At 51.8% G+C, this 19,311-nt stretch overlaps 2 protein-coding genes across 2 annotated transcripts in view; one reads left to right on the plus strand and one right to left on the minus strand.

The window, feature by feature from the left end:
- Positions 1–551, minus strand: part of LIG1 (DNA ligase 1) — a 36,878-nt gene extending 36,327 nt beyond the window's left edge. The window contains exon 1 of the mRNA XM_066373882.1: positions 304–551. The gene's annotated coding sequence lies outside the window, so the exon portion shown is untranslated. The remainder of the gene's footprint in view (positions 1–303) is intronic.
- ZSWIM9 (zinc finger SWIM-type containing 9) lies at positions 66–19,028 on the plus strand. The gene is made up of 6 exons (XM_066372562.1): positions 66–129; positions 245–519; positions 612–739; positions 1,803–2,078; positions 7,540–7,852; positions 15,659–19,028. The coding sequence occupies exons 1-6, from the start codon at positions 66–68 to the stop codon at positions 17,834–17,836; spliced, it is 3,234 nt and encodes a 1,077-aa protein (XP_066228659.1). The 3' UTR covers positions 17,837–19,028.
- Positions 19,029–19,311: the final 283 nt, after the last annotated feature.

Raw genomic sequence — 19,311 nt, forward strand, 5'->3', positions numbered from 1 at the left:
CCCTGACCCCACCTCCATCCAGCTGACCCCGCCTCCCCTTCAACTCGTCTCATGCCCCGCGCACGATGGCACTTTTCCCTAGCACACCACCTTTCATGGGGCCCGCATCCACCGACCTTTGCAATTTTCGTACGCCCCAACCCACCTAAGCCTTACCCTAACCATCCCGCCCCCCGTCCCCCGCCCCAGGTGGCCTGAGGTTTCTTGGCCTCTCAAGAAACCCTCTTCGTCCAACTGGCTCCAGGCCGCGCCACCTTCGACCCGGCCCTCCCCTTTGGCCGACAGGCCGTAGACCCCACTTGCCTCACACGGGCCCAGCGCGCCGCAGTCCTCGGCGTCACACCCGGAACCCCTGGGCACTCCACGGCGGTCCCAAATTCGCGCCAAGGAATTCGCGCGCAGACTTCGGCGGCAGGGGGCGGGGGCCGAACTGAGGGGCGGGGCGCGCTCCCCGCCCCTCGGTGGACACTGGGAGTTGTAGTTTTTCCAGGCCCGGGGGCTGCTAGGAGACGGGGTGTGGTGGGGCAAGCCTTCCCGCAGAGCACGCTGGGAAAAGACCTACGGATGTGGCTAAGGGTTCCAGTAGTGACTGACGGGGAAAAAAAAAGCAGATTCGGGAAAAAAAGCCGCTGCGCGAGGCACGGCGGGAAGAGAGGCGGGAGGCCGCGCGGTGCATCCCGGGAGCAAGGGCTTCGGCGCGGAGCATTGTGGGAGGTGGACGCCGCTCCGGGGCGGGTAGGTGAGTGGGGAGGGGCGGGAAGGGTGCACATCTGGGGGAGGGAAGAGGCAATTCTGGGTGGGACAGCGGGTGGGAAGGGGCCGCGGCGGGCGGAGGTGGGAGGGGTTGTGAGAGCGGGGTGGGAGGGGCTGCACGGGGGTGGGGAGAGCGCAGCTGGACGCGGGGAGCGTCTGGAGTATTGAAGCCTGTCCGAAGACGTGGGACCCTGTCATGGACGATAATGCACCCCTGGAGATTGGTACCTGTAGATGAAAGGAGGGGGCCACCGCTGGACTGGGGGCCGCGTCTGAGCCGGAAGGGGACACAGATAAATTTAGTGACACTTCTGAGAACTGGCCACAAGTGAATAGGATCCACACCTGCAGGGAAAGAGTACATACTGGATGTGGGGAGTACACCTGGATATGGAAGCATTTCTAGGAAGCAGGGGCCACAGCTGGATGTGACCACTCATAGGGGCTCCACCTGAGGAAGGGGCAACAGCTGCACATCGGACACATAGCCAGGAAGGAGAGAGCCACAGGTGTATGAAGAATATGATGGGCTGAGGAGTCCAGGACTGAATGTGGGAGCACATCTGGAGATGGAGCATCTTTGAGAGGGCACAGCTGTACAGCCAAGTGTAGACACGTAGAGGGGAGAGTTCCATATCATTGGGGGCACTAGAGGGTATTGCCGCATGTAGGAAACACGTCTGGAGGGGAGGGAGGTCCTGGCTGGGAGTTGAGAACACATTAAAGGGAGCGTTCAAAACTGAGCATACGAGTCATATTTTGGGAAAGGAACCCCAACTGTACCTCTGGGTCACATTTATGGAGGAGGGAAGCAGAGTTGGAGTTAGGGACCAGGATGACAGGCTCCAGCTGTCCCTGGAATAATGCAGGAGGTGAGTGGAGGCCAAAGATGGGATGGAGGTTCATATCTAGAGATTAAAGGGTGTGCATCCAACCCTGCCCCCCCCCCATAGAGGCACCAGAGGCAAGACGAAAATGGAGAGAATGGGATACCTCAAGTGGAGATGTGTCTGTGGCCTCAGGCACATTTTCTTCCACCTTTCACTCAGGCAGCCCAGTATGGAGCCCCCACCCGGCATGATGGTGGGGCAGGAAGAGCAGGAGCTGCTGGAGCGGGCCTTCTTCTCGTGGGCCGAGTTCAGCCGCTTCTTCGATGCGTGGTGCCAGCAACGGCTGGCGCTCTTTTTTGTCCAGAGCTCCATGCACCTGACCCGCTGCCACTGGGCCAGGTTGCCCCCGCTGTACACACTCATCGACGTGCTCAAGTACAGCTACGTGCGGCTAGTGTGCAAGGACGTGCGTGCCCCCAGCCGGCCCGCCATCGGGTGAGTGAGCTGAGCCACCACCCTGGTGGGTGCTGGAGGGGTAAAGGAGGCAAGAGGTAGGCACAGAACCCTCCCCCAACAAGAGACTGGGAGAGAGAGATGCCAACTAAAACAGCCAACTACACCTTGCACAGAGGCTGAAAGAGTCAAGAAGGGAAGCTTACTGACAGTGAGAGACAGACAGGGAGCTGGAGGGACAAAGTCACACACACACACAGTGAGAAACTGGGTGACCTGCACTTACACACTTTATGATCAAGACCCATAGAGAGGCAGAGAGCCACCCAAGAGACAGAAGAAGAAAGAAAAGACTAAGAAAATTCCAGAAACATGGAGACTTGGAGCCAGAGACCAAACAGAGCCAGAAAAACAGGAGCAAAGTGGGTTTTGTACCTATACAAAGATTTCAGAAACAGAACTGCAAAGGAAACCACAGAACAGAGAAAAAAACCCATCCATTCAGTAAATCCAGGGCCAGTTTCCGTGCTGGGAGCCGCCAGGGATAGTTCACTGGGGGTTGGGGGGGGAGGCGGTGTTTGAGCAAAACAGATAAATTCCCTGCCTTTCTGGAACTTTCAGACTGAGCAGAAAGATTGACATTAAATGAACAAGCTCATATATAATTCCCTCCAACTATTGTGCTATAGCAGGGGCAGGTGAGACATCCCAGAAAGCTAAGCAGCATCCAGGTGGCAAAGGGTATTTCAGTTGACCCGATTTTAAACTGGGAACGCTCCCTATAGATTGTTAGGTTTCTAATATAGGCTGAGCCCATTCCCGTGTGGTAGACAGCCACCCCAGTGAGTCTGGGCATTGGCACTCAGGTTTGCCCCAGACCCCACCACTCTCTGCTGCCTCACTAGCACTACTGCTTCCCTGTTTTGCCTGCCTGGCCCCTGTGGGTGCATGAGTTTGGGACCCTTGGTTGGGGAGCTGTGGCAAGAGTTGAGTGCCTAAGAACACAGGCTCTGCCTTCAGCTGCTTGAGACGGGCTCCACCATTTCCTGGATGGGTATCTTGGGCAACAAACTACATACCCAAAGCTCGGTTTTCTCATCTCTGAAATGGGGTTATCACAGTACCTGCTTCATGCGGCTGTTGGGAGGTCACCATGAGACCAGGCCCAGGAACTCAGGCGGCTGGGTAAATGGTAGCAGTTACTGGAATCGAGAGCACAGATTCTGGGTGCAGACCATGGATGGCTCTGCGGCTGAATAGCCAGTGACATTGAACTTGTGACTTCACCTTCTCTGGGCCTCAGTTTCCTCACTTGGAAAACGGGAGAAGTGATAGTACTGATCTCATAGGTTTTGTGAGGATTAAATGAGCTAATACATGCAAATCGTTCAGAAGAGGGCTCAGCCCCGAGTGAGCTCTCTGACAGTGAGTCTCACCCGTAGTGACTGACATATTGATTATGAGGTTACTGTTCTCAGTGACTTACTTACTGCTTCTTCTGGAGACAGAGACCCAGAGAACTGGAAGCAGGACAGCCTCAAACACACCTCATCACACAGAGGACTAGAGCATTGGAACTTGAAAGAAGCTTACATCCACTCTAGATTTTCTCTGTTAACAAAATCTAATTCCAAGTAACACTTACTGAGTAGCTACCATGAGCATTCTCCTCACTGGGCATTTTGAACCCAGAGTTGGTCTCTTCTCTTGAGGAGCTCAGATCAAAAGGAGACAAATGATTTAAAAAAAAAAGATAGGAAATAGTGGCCCATGGTAGTGAGAGAAAGGTTGAAGAGGAAGGTAGAGGAGGATAAAAGAGTGGTTAGCTCCACCTGAGAGCTTATAGGGTAGTTCTGGAAGGCTTCCTGGAAGAGGTTGACCAGTAAACGGAATCTTGAGGTTTTATTTGTTTCTATATTTATGTATATTATGTATATACAGTATTTGACTTACCCATATGGCATATACTCTACAAATATCAGAGGGAGCCAGGGATGGGGGACAGGGGCATGACTGGCTGGGGAGGGGGCTTGGCCTGGTGACTGGGTAGACTGTGGGATAGTCCCTGGAAGGGGAGCCCAGCAATGGGGGTGGTTGATGAGCTGCTTCAAGAATGACTTGGGGCCACCTGTGTGTCCTCCTATTCCCCCAGCTCCTCAGGGTTTCCACTGGGTCACAGCCCAGGGACAGCCCATGGGCTGAGTCCGAGCTGGAGAAAATTAGTGCAAGAGATGTGGCTGGAATGCTGTCCAGGCCCAGGCAGGCAGGGCCGAGTCCATGGGCTGGGACTTTATCCTGAGGGCCCTGCGGGACCCAAGAGGGCTGTGAGCAGGGTCACCTGTGTAACCGCACAGGGCATGGACTGGAAGAAAGAGACGACAGCCCAGGAGGAGGCCAGGCTGAGGGTCCAGAAAACACAAAAAGGCTTTCTTTTCAGCCACCCCTTCCCCTTCCCTGGAGGTTGCAGTGACCTCCCCAAATCACCATGCCCACTTCCCTCTCCCCTGAGCCCCTCTCAAAGGCACCTCCCTCCAGGGACAGGATTGATCAGCCTTTCCCGAGACACACCAGCTTTTGAAAACACAAAGATCTGGAGGACTTGAAAGATCAAAAAGAACTGGGTGAGTGGAGTATAAACAAATCCAACCAGTGGCACTTGTAGGAGAAGAGAGGTGTTCTGAAAATAGTGGCTACTTTTTGCTAACTGTTTACTATGCACCAGCTTCTTTTCTAACCTCTTTACATAACTTAATCCTCTTACTTAGTCCTTTCAACAAGCATGTGAGGTTGGTATTATTAACCCCGATTTCCAGATGAGAAAACTGAGGCAGAGAGATTAAAGGACTTTCCCAAGATAACACAGCTGCTAAGAGGAGAAGCCAGATTTGGACCTGCACTGTTTGGCAACAAAGCCCACCCTTTGAATTACCACTCTTTCTCCTCTCTCCTTTTCTCTTCCTCTCTCCTTCCCTTCCCTCATCTTTACTTCAATCATGGATTCTCAATGAGAGTTGAATGTGCTGGCACCCTAAAGATTTTTTGGTCCTAGATGCCATGCTGTTTGTCCATTCTTCTAAGAGCTTTATTTTGAGAGCCTGCTACATAGAGGGTGAATGTATTTTAGATGCTGGGGTTTCAGTGGGGGAGCTCCCCATTCATTGGGGTGCATACATTACTGATGGGCACCAATCAGACCATCACCCCAATGTGTGACGGAATCTGCCCTAGCCTGGGGGATTAAGGAAGACCTCCTGGAGGAGGTGACACTGACTCTGAATTGGGAAGGATGAGCAAGAGTTAACTGGCTTCAAAGAAGGGAGAAAGATGTTTCCGGAGGATGGAGAGAACTTACAATAGGTTGGCGGCAGTGGGGGTGGGAAAGGTGGGTGGTGTGGATAGTTTAGAAGGCATGACAGGCAGGACTTGGTGATGGCTGGTTTTGATGGGCGGTATGCCTCAGTGCCTGGGAGCATACAGTGGGATTCAGCCATTGGTGTATCATATATTTACTACACCCCTCCCAGGTGTCAGGGGCTGTACTAGCTGCTGGGTAAACAAAACAGACAAAAAGTCCTGCCCATGTGGAGTTTACTGAGATGTGGGTGGTATTATTCCCCCAGCCAGGTGGAGAGAAATTGCAAAACAGCCTATTGAAGCTGCTGTGAATGATTATGTGGGACCCTGGAAGTCTCTGCCAAGATGGACAGCTTCACAGAAGAAAACTTAAATAGTGTAACACACATTGAGGGAAGTGCACACATCATAGTGTGCATTTGATGCATCAAGTGTGCAACTTGATGGATTTTCCCCAAATAAAATGCACATGTTCGAGCCCCAGTCAGAGCACACAAGAGAAGTGACCATCTGATTCTCTCCCTCTCCCTCTTCTCTGCCTCTTTCCCTCCCAGGCACTGAGGATAGCTCAGTCAAATCAAGCATCAGCCCCAGACGGGGCTGCTCTGTGGATCCCGGTCGGTTACATGCGGGAGTCTGTCCCTCTATCTCCCCTCCTCCCACTTAAAAAAAATGCACATATAACCAGCACCTGGAACAAGAGACAGAACACATCCAGTGCCAAGAAGCCACCTCAGGTTAAGCACTCAAGGCCAAACGCTATCAATCTACTGCCCGCAAAGGTTAGCTTTGCCTGTAGTCATACGTTCTGTGAACAAGACTCATGTGGGGGGACCTTTACACAGGGTAGGTTTGTGAGATCCATCCACGTTGTTGGAGATAGTACTAGTTGGTTAATTCTTATCACTGGTGAGTTTTTTTATTTTAGGAATATATTACAACTTATTTTCCTACTTTGTTGTATACTTGGGTGGTTTCAAGTGTTTAGCTAATGCCAACAGTGCTGCTTGCTGAGAACATTCTAGTACAATCTTGCAGTGCCCGTCTTCAGACATTTGTCCTGAGTGGAAGTACTACTCCTAGGGAGGCATACCATCAGCATAAGTAAATACTGCCACGCAGTTTTCAAAAAAGCAGTGGGACCATTGTACACTTCTGTTGATGATAAATGAGAGTTCCAGTTGCTCCACATCCTCACCAACATGTGATGTTATCGGTCTCTCATGTGGTCACACTGGTGAAGTGGAGTGGCATTTTCTTAGGCTTTAAACTTGTATTGCCTTGTCGACTGAAGAGTTTGCGAGACTTTTTGTGTATACAAAGTCTTCAAACAGGAACCTAACTCCCATTGTTTGTGGGGGCATAAAAAACACACAGGATGCTAAATACCAGCTAGGGCTGTTTGGGGGGCAAAGGGGGAAGGCACTTTTGGAGACCGTTCACCATGGGCCTCAACTTTTGATTTTGTTATTGCTAAATCAGAGGCAGATACAGAAATACCTGAAATGTTTTATTTTCTTAAAATTGTTTGACATGAATAACAAAACATGCATTCACTTTTGATGGCACTGGGGTGGTGGGTACACAGTCACAGCAAACACAGGGCCCGCCACCTTCCAGACACTGTCTGAGTGCTTTCCATATATCAACACTTAATCCTCACAGCTGCCCTATGAGAAAGCTATTATAATAACCTCTTTTTTAAAAAAACAGATTTTATTTATTGATTTGAGAAAGGTGGAGCGGGTGTAAGGGGAAAGGAACAAGAAACATCAACTCATAGTTTCTTCTCTTTTGTGCCTTAACCGGGCAAACCTGGGGGTTTCAAACTGGCAACCTCAGTATTCCAGGTCGAGACTTTATCCACCGGACCACCACAGGTCAGCCCATACATCTTTTAAACACACACACACACACACACACACACACACACACAAAACAAATGAGGAAACTGAGACACAGAGACCTGAAGTGGCTTACCCAAGGTCAGACACCTGGCATATTCTTAAGGCCCTCTGCTCTTCTCTATGCTTGAAACCAATTCTTAATTTTAAATAATAATAATAACAAAAGAGAGAAGGCAGAAGAGGGCAGCAGGGTGGTGTGACGGCAGGCACGGTTGTGTGTCGTCCCCCCCCCCCCCCCGCAGGCACCACGAGGCTGGCTGCCCCGCCTTCATCATCGTCAAGCTGAGCCCACTGCGCGACCGCCTCGTTGTGACGGAGTGCCAGCTGACCCACTCGCACCCGGCCTGCCCGATCGAGTTCGCCTACTACTTCCGCCCCGGCCGCCTGCTAGCCAACACCTGCCTGCCGGTGCGCACCACCAACAAGATCTCCAAGCAGTTCCTGGCCCCGGCCGACGTACACCGCCTGCTCTCCTACTGCAAGGACCGCGACCACGGCGTCATCGACGCGCTGCGCGTGCTCGAGGGGCTCTTCCACACTGACCCTGAGGCCAAGGTGGGGTCTCGGGAGAGGCAGGCTGGGGTGGGTCATTCATTCATTCATTCATTCATCCTCCCACCCACCCATTTACTCCTTTCATTCATTCCTTCGCGCATTCAGTAAGTACTTACTGAGGCATTGGAGATGCAGTAGCGGAGAAGGCGCACGCGGTCCCCGCCCACAGAGAACTCACCCCTCTAGTGCGGCGCTGCCCAGTAGAACTTCCTGCGGTGATGGGAATGGTCTGATTCCGCGCTGCCCAGCAGGGTAGCCCCAGCCACGTTGGCTATTTGAGCGCTTGAAATGTGGCCAGTAAGACCGAGGAACTGGATTTTAATTTTTATTTCATTGTAACGAACTAAAATTTAATTTAGATAGCCACGGGTGGCTGTTGGCCTCCTTGCAGAGGTAACTGCTAGAACTAGCTTACAATTGTAGTGGGACAAACCAGCAATAGACAGGCACATCCGAATATGATATAATGTCAGTAGGGTTGGGTGCTAGGAAGAAGAGGATTCAAAATATGAGAGGCACTACTTTAAAAAAAAAAACAAAAACCAATGTCTTTTAAACAACTACATGTATAAGAAATGCATGAATGGTAAGTATACCGTTTGATGCGTGTTAACAAAGTGGAAACCCCCGCACCCAGATCAAGCGTTAGATGGAAGGGTGCTGTGTTCCATAACGAGGACAGGGACAGTTAGTTGACCACCATTCTGTCTTCAGAGGGAAGCGAGGTCCAGGCAGAGGGACCAGCCAATGCAAAGGCTTAGAGGCGGGAGCGGGCTCCACCTGCTGGAGGAACAGCGAGAGCGCTGCCCCTCCCTGAGAAATCTTTCTGCTGCTTTGATCCATCCAGCCTCAGGGCGGGGGTGGACGTGAAGGGAAGGGAGGGAGGAAAGAGAAGAGAAAAGAAAAGAAAATTTCTCTCCCCTGGCGGTGCTTTTCTCCCACGCATGGAGGTGGTCCCGACTCAGGGTAAGGTGAGGAACAAGCCTGAGGTGGGGATGAGGGCTCCAGGCCTGATTCGGGAGGTGTCACCAGAATTGTAAAAACACCATGGCTGTGGCATCCAGGTGCAGAAAGATGGGGCTCCGTCCCAACATAAGTACCATATCTGTCAGGAAGGGACGTTAATTAAGGCTTCTGCCCACAAGTGCCACATCAGGTCAGGTCAGTTTTACTCACATTTTATGGCCAAAGCAAGTCACATAATCCTGCCTAATTGCAGGAGGGCAGATAGGTTTAGTCCCGCCAAGTGCCTGGGATGGGAGAGCCATGATTACTTGGCAAATGACAAGTCACAGGCTCACAGAGGGCAGTTTCACCAAGGGTCTGCCTGAGCCCTGTCTGAAGCTGGGCACATTTTCCTGCTCTGCAGTCACAGGCGTCCTGCAACTACCGTATTTCCCCATGTATAAGTCGATCCCACATATAAGACGCACCTTAATTTTGGGGCCCGAAATTTGAAGAAAAATGTATTACATAAAGTTATTGAACTCAAGTTTTATTCCTCATAAAATTCATACAACTCTTCATCACTGTCAAAACTCCCATCTATTAGCTGTCCTCATCTGTGTCTGATGATGAATCACTGTCTTCAACAATGAGCGCAAAAACAAGCACATAAAGCAGGAAATACAATTTTTTAAAATCTACAACCACTGTATAAGATGCACCCAATTTCTAGACCCCAAATTTTTTGAAACAAGGTGCATCTTATACATGGGGAAATACGATAAGTCTTGGCATTTTTGCAGCTTCCAGACAGATGTTCCCTGGCCGTACAGCCACTTTTTACACCATACCAGCCAATTCTGGGCGATGCAGTAACAGCTAGAAACTTGATTTTATTTATAGTGCTATATGCTAAGCTTTATTTTCATTCTAGCTGTTCCATTTACTGGCTGTGGGCATCCAAAAAGTTGTAAACAAGTTATTTAGCTTCTCTGAGCCTCAATTTGTTCATCTGTAGAATGGGGATAGTAATAGATAACTACTTCATAGGATTGTTAGGATTGTTGTGTAAGGATCACGTGTGTGTGTGTGTAAAGAAACAATGCCCAGGCCCTGGCCGGTTGGCTCAGTGGTAGGGCGTCGGCCTGGCATGTAGGAGTCCCGGGTTCGATTCCCGGCCAGGGCATACAGGAGAAGCGCCCATCTGCTTCTCCACCCCTCCCCCTCTCCTTCCTCTGTCTCTCTCTTCCCCTCCCGCAGCCGAGGCTCCATTGGAGCAAAGATGGCCCGGGCGCTGGGGATGGCTCTGTGGCCTCTGCCTCAGGCGCTAGAATGGCTCTGGTCGCAACAGAGCGACGCCCCAGATGGGCAGAGCATCGCCCCCTGGTGGGCGTGCTGTGTGGATCCTGGTCAGGTGCATGCGGGAGTCTGTCTGACTGCCTCCCCGTTCCTGGCTTCAGAAAAATACAAAAAAAAAAAAAAAAAGAAACAATGCCCAGAAAATAGGGAACCCTGAATGGTTTAGCTATTAATTCTGTTCCCTCAATTTCATCTTTGGAATAGTCTGGACAACAGGATTGTTCTGATCACGTGTTGCAGGAGGAGGACAGACACTCACGTATAGGAAGAGATGTGGATGGAAAGTGTGTGGTCTCTGATGTTCATGCTTGTGGAACCCACCTTCTGTGGTCGATCCACCCCAGTGCCACTGATCCATGTGTCTGAGATGACACCCACACTCATTGAGGTCCTCAAACCTGCTCCTCCCTGGGCTGCTCTGTCTGTGCACATGGACAGCCATCCAGCATGATTCAAGCCAACGCCTCTGCGTCAGGCCTGTGTGATCACTCCTGTGGAGGCCACAGGGTATAGTGGTCAGGAACATGGACCCTGCGCCCAAGCTGCCTCGGTTCAGGCTCCCAACTCTGCTGCTTACTGGTGTGACCTTGGGCAAGCAGCTGAGTCTCTTCGCACCTCAGTTTCCCCATCTGAAAAATGAAGGCGGTAATTAACAGTACCTGTTGTATAGGGTTACTATAAGGATCAAAAGAGTTCACGCCTTGGAACTGCACCTGACACAGAGAAGTGGCTTCCTGTGTGGCGTTTGCTCTCCTCAGCATGTTAGGTCCCTGAAATGGTCTCGTGTATTTCTTCATCTTGTTTTGCAGCCTGTCTCTTCCCACTCGAAGAATCAGGGTGACCCTACTCAGTGCCTGAACCAGCACGTGGCACGTCATATTTGCTCAGTAAATATTTAGTAGATAAATTCATCATTCACTTATGTATCCTCCACTTTCATTGAATGTCATCACATGCCATTAAGTGTCACCCACATAGTCCCCCCCACTTCTTCCCTTTTTTCCCGACCATTCTTAATGACTTGGACCCAGCCCCACCACTTGTTAGTTCCATGACTTTGGGCAGTCACTCCCCGGGTGTAGCTCCCTAAGACCACCTGCAGGTTCAGTTAGGACTCAAAACTCAGCCAAGCTGTCACACTCCTGGCTACAGTGTATTATAGAGACAGGATACAGATTAAAATGAGCAGAGGGGGAGGGCACATGCAGTGTCCCAGAGAAACCAGACCTGAGCTTCCAGTTGTCTCTCCTGGTGGAATTGTGTGGACAGTGCTTGGTCCTCCCAGGCGCAGTGTATGACAACACACATAGAATATTGCCAACCAGAACCGATCACTTGAGCCTTGGTGTCCAGGGTTTTTGTTGGGGCTCAGGCACATAGACATGACTGCCTGCCTGCATGGCTGACCTTAGTCACCAGCCCCTCCAAATGCTCCTGCATTTCCCAAGACCCCACCATAAGTCACACTGTTAGCATAGACTATGTATCTAGAGGGGCCCAAGGCCCCCAGATAAACAAAGACATTCTTGCCAGGCAGGACGTTCCAAGGGCTTAGGGGCTCTCTCCCAGGAGCCAAGCAGGAGCCAAACCTTTCTTTGGGATGTTCAGGGTTTGGACAACTCAGACCTGCTGAGTTAATCTTTACTAAATACCTGGAATTTTTCAGCCTCAGTTTCCAGTATCTGCAATATAAGGAAAATAATGGTCCACTCTAAGCAGTGACCCTTGATCACTCAGAAGGCCCCCTCACCAACCTCAGTGCCATTGGGCATTCTCTTTACTATGTCCTCCATGCTTAGGAGATACTCATAACAGCTGACATTCACTAAACACCTCTTGCCAGGCACCCTTCGACATGCTTTATGTGGATTAACCCATTAATCCTGATATCAACTCTACACGGTTGATGCAATTACGCTCCCTGCCTTTGCAGATGGGAACAGCTGAGGCACAGAGAAGTTCAGAAATTGCTCCTAAGTCACACAGCTGATACGTAAAGGAACCTGGATTTGTCTCCTCTGCACAACCTGGCTCCAGGGCCCCGAAGCTCCTCACTAGCCAGTCGCTGGTCCTTTCAGCTGACATTAACACTGGTCTGCTATTGCTGGTGGACATTCAGCTGGTCCAACAGGCCAGGACTGGGGCCTGCCTCTGTCCCTTCTCAAGGCCTAGCACAGTGTCAGCACGCAGTAGGTGCTCAGTAAATGCCATTTAATGAACAAATGGCTGTTCAAGAAAAGCTCATGTGCCCTCTTTAAAAAGAAAACCCAGAATCAGAAATCTTAAGTTTTCCCGATAAGGATAGAAATCAGCTTCTAATTAGCTGAGTGCTTGCCAGCCCTGGGCAGGTCTCAAGGCAAATATATTGTATTTTGCTGTGTTTGCCTTTCTCTTATTCCTGACTCCCAAGGAAAAAAAGATAAAAAACTGACCTCGTACTACAGAAGCATGTAAATGCTTTCTAACCCGCTTATACATATTGCAATTTTTTTTGAGTTGTAACTGACATATGATGTTAGTCTCAGGTGATTCAATATTCGTCTATATTGTGAAACGATCGCCACAATACGTCTAGTTAGCGTCCGATGACTTTTATCTTTACATGGGTTTCTAGACCAGAAATAGAACGTCCTGTGATGATGCAAATGTTCTAGATTGGGGATATCCGGTAGAGTAGCCACTGGCCTCGTGTGGCTCTTGGACACTTGAAATATGACTAGTGTGACTGAGGGAGGGGTTGATTTTTTAAAATATATTTTTAAATCTTAAATAATTTAGCTACATTGGCTAATGGCTACCGTACTGGATAGAGCAGTTCTAATAGATGGAAACATCTGTTGAGATAAGTTAAATCATAAAGTAAGAGCATAAAAATGAATGATGGTTGAAAATAAATTATAGTAGTGTTGTAACTAATTCAGTGGTAAGTTTACTCGGCTTTTTCATGAAATTGATTGCATTCCAATACTGTGTGAGATGTTGAGTGTATGATTCAGGGTTAGGAAATTGCCTTGTTCTCTGGATTCTACTAGGCATTTCTTATTTTTAACCTTGGGAGTTTAGAACTGTGCAGTGCTTTGTAACTGGTCTTGTGGAATGAGATCGGGTAATGGCAGAACATCTGTGGAGAGACTGTGCATAGACGGTGTTGGAATCCTGGTTCTGCAGCCTGAGTCAGCTCCGACAGGGCCTGGCCGAAGCAGTCCTGGCTGCCTGCCTGGTCAAGGGGCTCTAACTCAGCTGCTAATCTCCCTGATCCATTAAGAGGCTTTTGTGCAATAATAATGAGGCCAAGGCAGGTGAGAGGAACGGAAGATGAGGTCCTGCGGCCTGACTGCGCGGCCCGTAGCGCGGGTGAATTCTGAATTTAAGTGTGATGTAAAGTCCTGGAAAAGGCATTTAAGCTGGGACAGGGGTATTGAAAATGCCCCTCTGGCACCCCTGTGGGGAACAGACAAGAGAGTCTGGGTGGAGACAGGTAGCAAGTACAGTGAGGAGACGGCTGTAGTAACCTGGGTGAGAAATGGTGGTGTCTGTGGGTGTGGGGAGAGTGGTCCGATTCTCGAGTCATTATGAAGGTTGCTTCTAGGACTTAGGGATGGATTGCATGGAGAGGGTGGAGAAAGAGGGAAGCCAGGAATTAGCCCTGAATGTTGGGCCTGAGCTATGGGGTGGATGGTAGAGCCATTGGTGGACATGGGGCTGACCAAGAAGGAGCAGGTTGGGGGAGTGAGAAGCAAGCATGGCTTTGGGCCACTAGTCTCAAGGGACACATGAGGTATCCAAGGGGCCACATTGCTACAAAGGCAGTTAAGTAGGTCTAATGCCTGGAGATACAGAACTGGAGGTATTAGCTTGGAGGTGACGGCTGTGTGACTAGGTGACTAGGCTGTGTGAAGTCACCTTGGCAGACCCTAGGAAAGGGGAAAAGGATGGGCTGGAACAGGCTCTGCGGCACTGCAACATTTAGAGGTAGGGTGGAGGAGGAGAAGCAAAGGAGACTGCAGACATGTCTGGGAGGAGGGAGGACCGCCAGGCATCTTCAGGTGACAGAAGCCAAGAGAGACCCGAGTTCCAGAAAGGAGGCAGGGTTACCATTCTGAACACTGCTGAGCACTCAAGTCAGACACTGGTAGTAGCTGGGATTTGATACATGCAGCTCATTCCTAGCTTCCGACACAAATGATCTCATTTGAGCCTCACCACGTGCCCGAGGGCTCAGAGCTACTAAGAGGCAGACCCGTGATTCAAAAACAGACTTCATACTCTAACCAACGCTCCAGAGACGTGGGCCTTGGATGTCACCGCACACTCACGCATCCGTGCGCTCACTCATTCAGGGTGCCCTGAGCTGTTTCTGTGGGCTAGTGTCGGAAATGCAACAACATCCTTGTGGGACTTACATCTTAGGGCAGGCAAATAGGTAACAAACAAATCAGCAAGTAAAGATGTGACATGCTTCAGGGTGGTGAGTGCCATGGCCGGAGGGGGTTAGAGAGAGCCGGAGTGTTTGCTTGGCTGGGCGGTCTGCAAAGACCTTTATGAGGACGTGGTCTTTGAACAGAGAGGATAATTAAAGTGATAAGGAACGCTTAGCAAGCACTTCCTACTTGAGTGAGTATTGTTGAATAATAGTAAGATCATTTATGCCTGGCAGCATTATAAATGCTTTCATTGATTTCATCCTTCCAATCACAGCGATACTCTCATCACCATCATTTTACAAATGAGATGGAGGTCAGGGAAGTTGCCGGAAGCCACACCACCGGAAGTCAGTTCTCCAGCATCTCAGCGCAGGCAGTGTGGCTCCCGAGGCTCTGTGGGATCGCACTCTCCGTGCTTGAGGGAATGAATACTCAGTTCCCAGAGGGGAAGGAGAGGAACAGGAGGTTAAGGAGGAAACTGAGGCACAGAGGTTAAGTCATGAGGTTAGAAAGTGGTGGGGCCCAGACTCGAACCTCGTGGTCTATGTGCTTTCTTACTCCCCCAGGGGCTCTCACACTGGAGCGCTCATGGGAATCTCCTGGAAGACCTGGCACAATAGGTTTCTAGGTCCCGCCCCCAGAGTTTCCGACTCAGCAGGTCTGGGGTGGGCCTGAGAAGGTGCATTTCTGTCAAGATGCTGACTGGTGATGCTGATGCTGGCTGTCCAGTGCCCAACCCCTGAGAACTACTGCCTAAGACTGCCTCTCAGCGCCTGAAGAAATGAACACCTTGTTCCCAGGAGAGGAAGCAGACTCAAAGAGGCTGTCTAGTGTGCAAAAATCACACAGCTATTAGATGTGGTGCCAGATCGCTAACCCAGGCAATTGGCCTCCAGAGCCCACATTGTTAACCATTCCCCTGCACTGCCTCCTGCTGGTAAAAGTAATAACTGCATGCCCACATAAATGAATGGATTCCCAATTCCCCCAGCCGAGGAAACGGAGGTCCGGGGAGCTGGGCATGGCAACGCCCGGCATACCCTGACCTCCTTCCCTGCCTCCCTGCCCTGGCCCGCAGGTGAAGCTGGTGTTCATGGAGAACCAGGCAGTGGTGGAGACCGTGTTTTTCCTGACGTCGCGCACGCGGGCGCTGCTGCGGCGCTTCCCGCGCATGCTCCTGGTGGACCGGCTGCCAGGACTGCAGGGAGCATTGGACCTGCTGGCGGTGCTGTGCGTGGACGGTGCGGGCCACGCACGCCAAGCCGCCTGCTGCGTGGCGCGCCCGGGGACACCCAGCCTGCTGCGCTTTGCGCTGGCCTCGCTGCTGCAGAGCGCGCCAGATGTCAAGGGCCGAGTGCGCTGCCTGACGGCGGGGCCAGAGGTGACCGCGCAGCTGTCCGCCGTGCGCCAGCTGCTGCCCGGCGCGCGCGTGCAGATCTGCCGCGCGCAGGGCCTTGAGACGCTCTTCAGCAAGGCGCAGGAGCTGGGCGGCGCCGGCTGTGAGGACCCGGGCCTGTGGCCGCGCTTGTGTCGTCTTGCCGGCGCCCTGTCACCTGCCGCCTACGCCGAAGCGCTAGCGGAGCTGCGCGCCCACGGCCCAGCCGCCTTCGTCGACTACTTCGAGCGCAACTGGGCGTCCCGCCGCGACATGTGGGTGCGCTTCCGCGCCTTCGAGGCAGCCCGAGATCTGGACGCGTGTGCCCTGGTGCGCGGCCACCGCCGACGCCTGCTGCGCCACCTCAGTCCCTCCCGCAGCATGGCGCAGTGCCTTCGTGACCTGGTGGCCATGCAGTGGGCTGATGCGTCAGGAGATGTGGCGCCCGATGACCCTGACTGTGGGATGGCTTGGCCAGAGGGCAAGCCTGGGAGGAGACCCGACCTGGAGATGGAGAGGATGAGGGGCCTGGAGAATGGAGACTGGGAAGGGACCCCAAATGAAGGAAGTATTTGGAAAGGCACTGAGTTGGAGGAGTGGGCCAGACAACTGGAGTCTGGAGGCCAGGATGGGGCTCAGTTAGAAGCTGAGAAGGGGAGAGGGTTGCAAATCCGATATTGGAGAGGTGTCCAGCTGGAGAACCAGAAGGTGAGAGGGCTAGAAGGAAGTGTCTGGAGAAGGGCCCGACTGGAGAACGAACACTTCAGAGGGCCAGAGATCAGGGGCTGGAGGGGGGCCCAGTTGGAGGGTGAGAATGATTGGGGACTGGAAGGTTATGTCTGGAGGGGACCCCACTTGGAGGACCAGGGGCTGAGAAGATTGGAAGGGCATACCTGGAGGGTGGCCCAGCCGGAGGATGGAAGGATTAGAGTCCTGCAGACCACAGCCGGCAGGAGGACTCAGTTTGACTATGAGAGGGCCAGGAGTCTTGAAGGGAGCACCTGCAGGGGGGCACGGGTGCATGATGAAAAGATCTCTAGACTGAAAACCAGAGACCAGAAGGGGCCTCAGGTGGAAGTGGAGAAGGGAGGGGAGCTGGGGGTCAGAAACTGGAGGGGCCTCCATTTGGAGAAGCCACTGGAGTTGGTCCCTGAGAACAGAGACCAAAGGGGACTGCACTGGGGAGATGAAAGGAGAGGACCAGAAGTGAAAGAGAAAGGAGTGAGGTTGGGGATCAAAAGAAGAAGGGGCCTGGAGGACATAGTTCTGGTCCAGCTAGGGGACACAAGGGTGACAGACCTCGAGAATGGAGATGGAGGGGAAGCTCAGTCTGGGAGTCCCAAGAGCAGAGGAAGGAAAAGAAGGGAGAGTGTGGACACAGGGGGGAGGTGTCTAGGGCTGGAGAATGGATTCGTATGCGGTACCCCCGTAGGAACTGTGTTTGAAGATGATCCAGAATGGGTAGTGACAAGAAAAATGTACCTGGCTGCAGGGGACAGCCTGCTGGAAGGACGTGAAGAAGATCCAAGGGGACCAAAGAGATCTTGTTGCCCTTTGGGAGAGAAGGAGGTGGACCTGGAGCCCCTGGCCAAGTTCCGAGCAGCCTGTGGGCCAGAGCTGGCAGACCTGGTGGCTGAGGAGCTGGCCTTCGCCAGGCAGCACGGAACCTGGGGTTTCCACATGACTGGAGCCGGCTTTGCTCTTAAGGATGGCACCTCAGACTTCTTCCTGGACGGGGCTCTGACGCACTGCAGTTGCTCCATCCACGCCGCTCGGCGTCTGCCCTGCCGCCACCTCTTCGCCGCGCGCCTCCTCACAGGGGCAGCCTTATTCCACGTGGACCTGCTCAGGGACTGCTGGGGCAGAGCCCCAGAGTCCTGACCCTCAGGCCCCTGCCCGCCACCCTCCACTGTGAGGGCGGGAGGGCATTCTTTGATCCCAAAGATAAGCAGGCTGAAGCCAAGGAGGCCACCCCAGTCCCTCTGGCCATCTCCTGGGTCACCCAGGGACCTCATCTTGGCAGTTACCTCTCTGGGCCTGAGGGGGAGTTGTCAGTGGTCTCCAAGGTCCTGGAGTTGCAGGTGTGAAGGATGGTGGAGGCCAGGGTGGATTCTGAGGGCTTCCTTAGAATGTGAGGAAGAGGTATAAACAGGGTTAGGCCTGGACAGACGGAAGAAAAGGACAAACTGATGGGAGGGAGGACAGCAGGCCCTGGGGACAACCTGGCAGGAATAGATGTTAAGTCCAGGGAGCGCAGGGGGTGAAGGGGAAAAGCAAAGAAGAAAGTAAGAGGAAGAAAGGAGAGGTAAAGGGAGAAAAGACAACAAGGAGATGGAAATGGCGGAGAGAGGGAAGAGACGAAGCTAAAGGGAGAAGAAATGGGAAAAAGTAGAGGGAGGCCGAATAGGAGAGGAGAACAGACAAAGGGAAGGAGACAAGGGTGGAGGAGAGGGGAGAAGAAAAGGAGACACAACAAAGTAAAAGTGTGGCAGATGGGGAGGGAAGAAAGAAGAGGGGGGTGATTTGGATCATTTCTCCAAGGGCCGGAGGCTTGGATCCCCGTTACCCTCTGATTAGTCATTCCCAGAAGACAGTGCAAGCTGGGAGCCTGGTGGGATGGCTGGGGGCCCTCCAGCCAGAGCAGTCGGGACTGTTATGCTTCTAGATGGGAATAAAACAGTATTTTTTTTTGGTCTCCATGCTGAGTTTTGGCTTATGGGGGAGAGTCAGAGGCCCAGACCTGAAGGGAAATTGATACCATCCAGCACTCCTTCATTCTTTCAATAAAGCCTGTTGGGGCCAGACAGAACGAAGGGGCCCAGAATGAGTCCAGCTCCATGGCAGCTTAGGCTTCCTCCCGAGGGACTTGAACCTCCACATGCCCCACATACACAGCTCAATCCCTTCAGGCCTCTGCTCAAATGCCACTTCCTCCTAAGTGCCATCCCTGAACAGTTCGTCTAGACCAGGGGTCAGTAACCTTTTTGGCTGAGAGAGCCATGAACGCCACATATTTTAAAATGTAATTCCATGAGAGCCATACAACGACCTGTGTATGTTAAGCATTATCCAATAAAATCTGGTGTCCTGGAGGACAGCTGTGATTGGCTCCAGCCACCCGCAACCATGAACATGAGTGGTAGGAAATGAATGAATTGTAATATATAAGAATGTTTTATATTTTTAACATTATTTTTTTATTAAAGGTTTGTCTGTGAGCCAGATGCAGCCATCAAAAGAGCCACATCTGGCTCAGAAGCCATAGGTTCTCAACCCCTGGTCTAAAGAGAACTTTTGTTTCTCTTTAAAGAAACCATTGTTTCTCAACATTGTTCTTTACAACACTTAGCACTACC

The sequence above is a fragment of the Saccopteryx leptura genome, chromosome 3, assembly GCF_036850995.1.
Source record: "Saccopteryx leptura isolate mSacLep1 chromosome 3, mSacLep1_pri_phased_curated, whole genome shotgun sequence".
In the NCBI taxonomy this organism is placed as follows: Eukaryota; Metazoa; Chordata; class Mammalia; order Chiroptera; family Emballonuridae; genus Saccopteryx; species Saccopteryx leptura.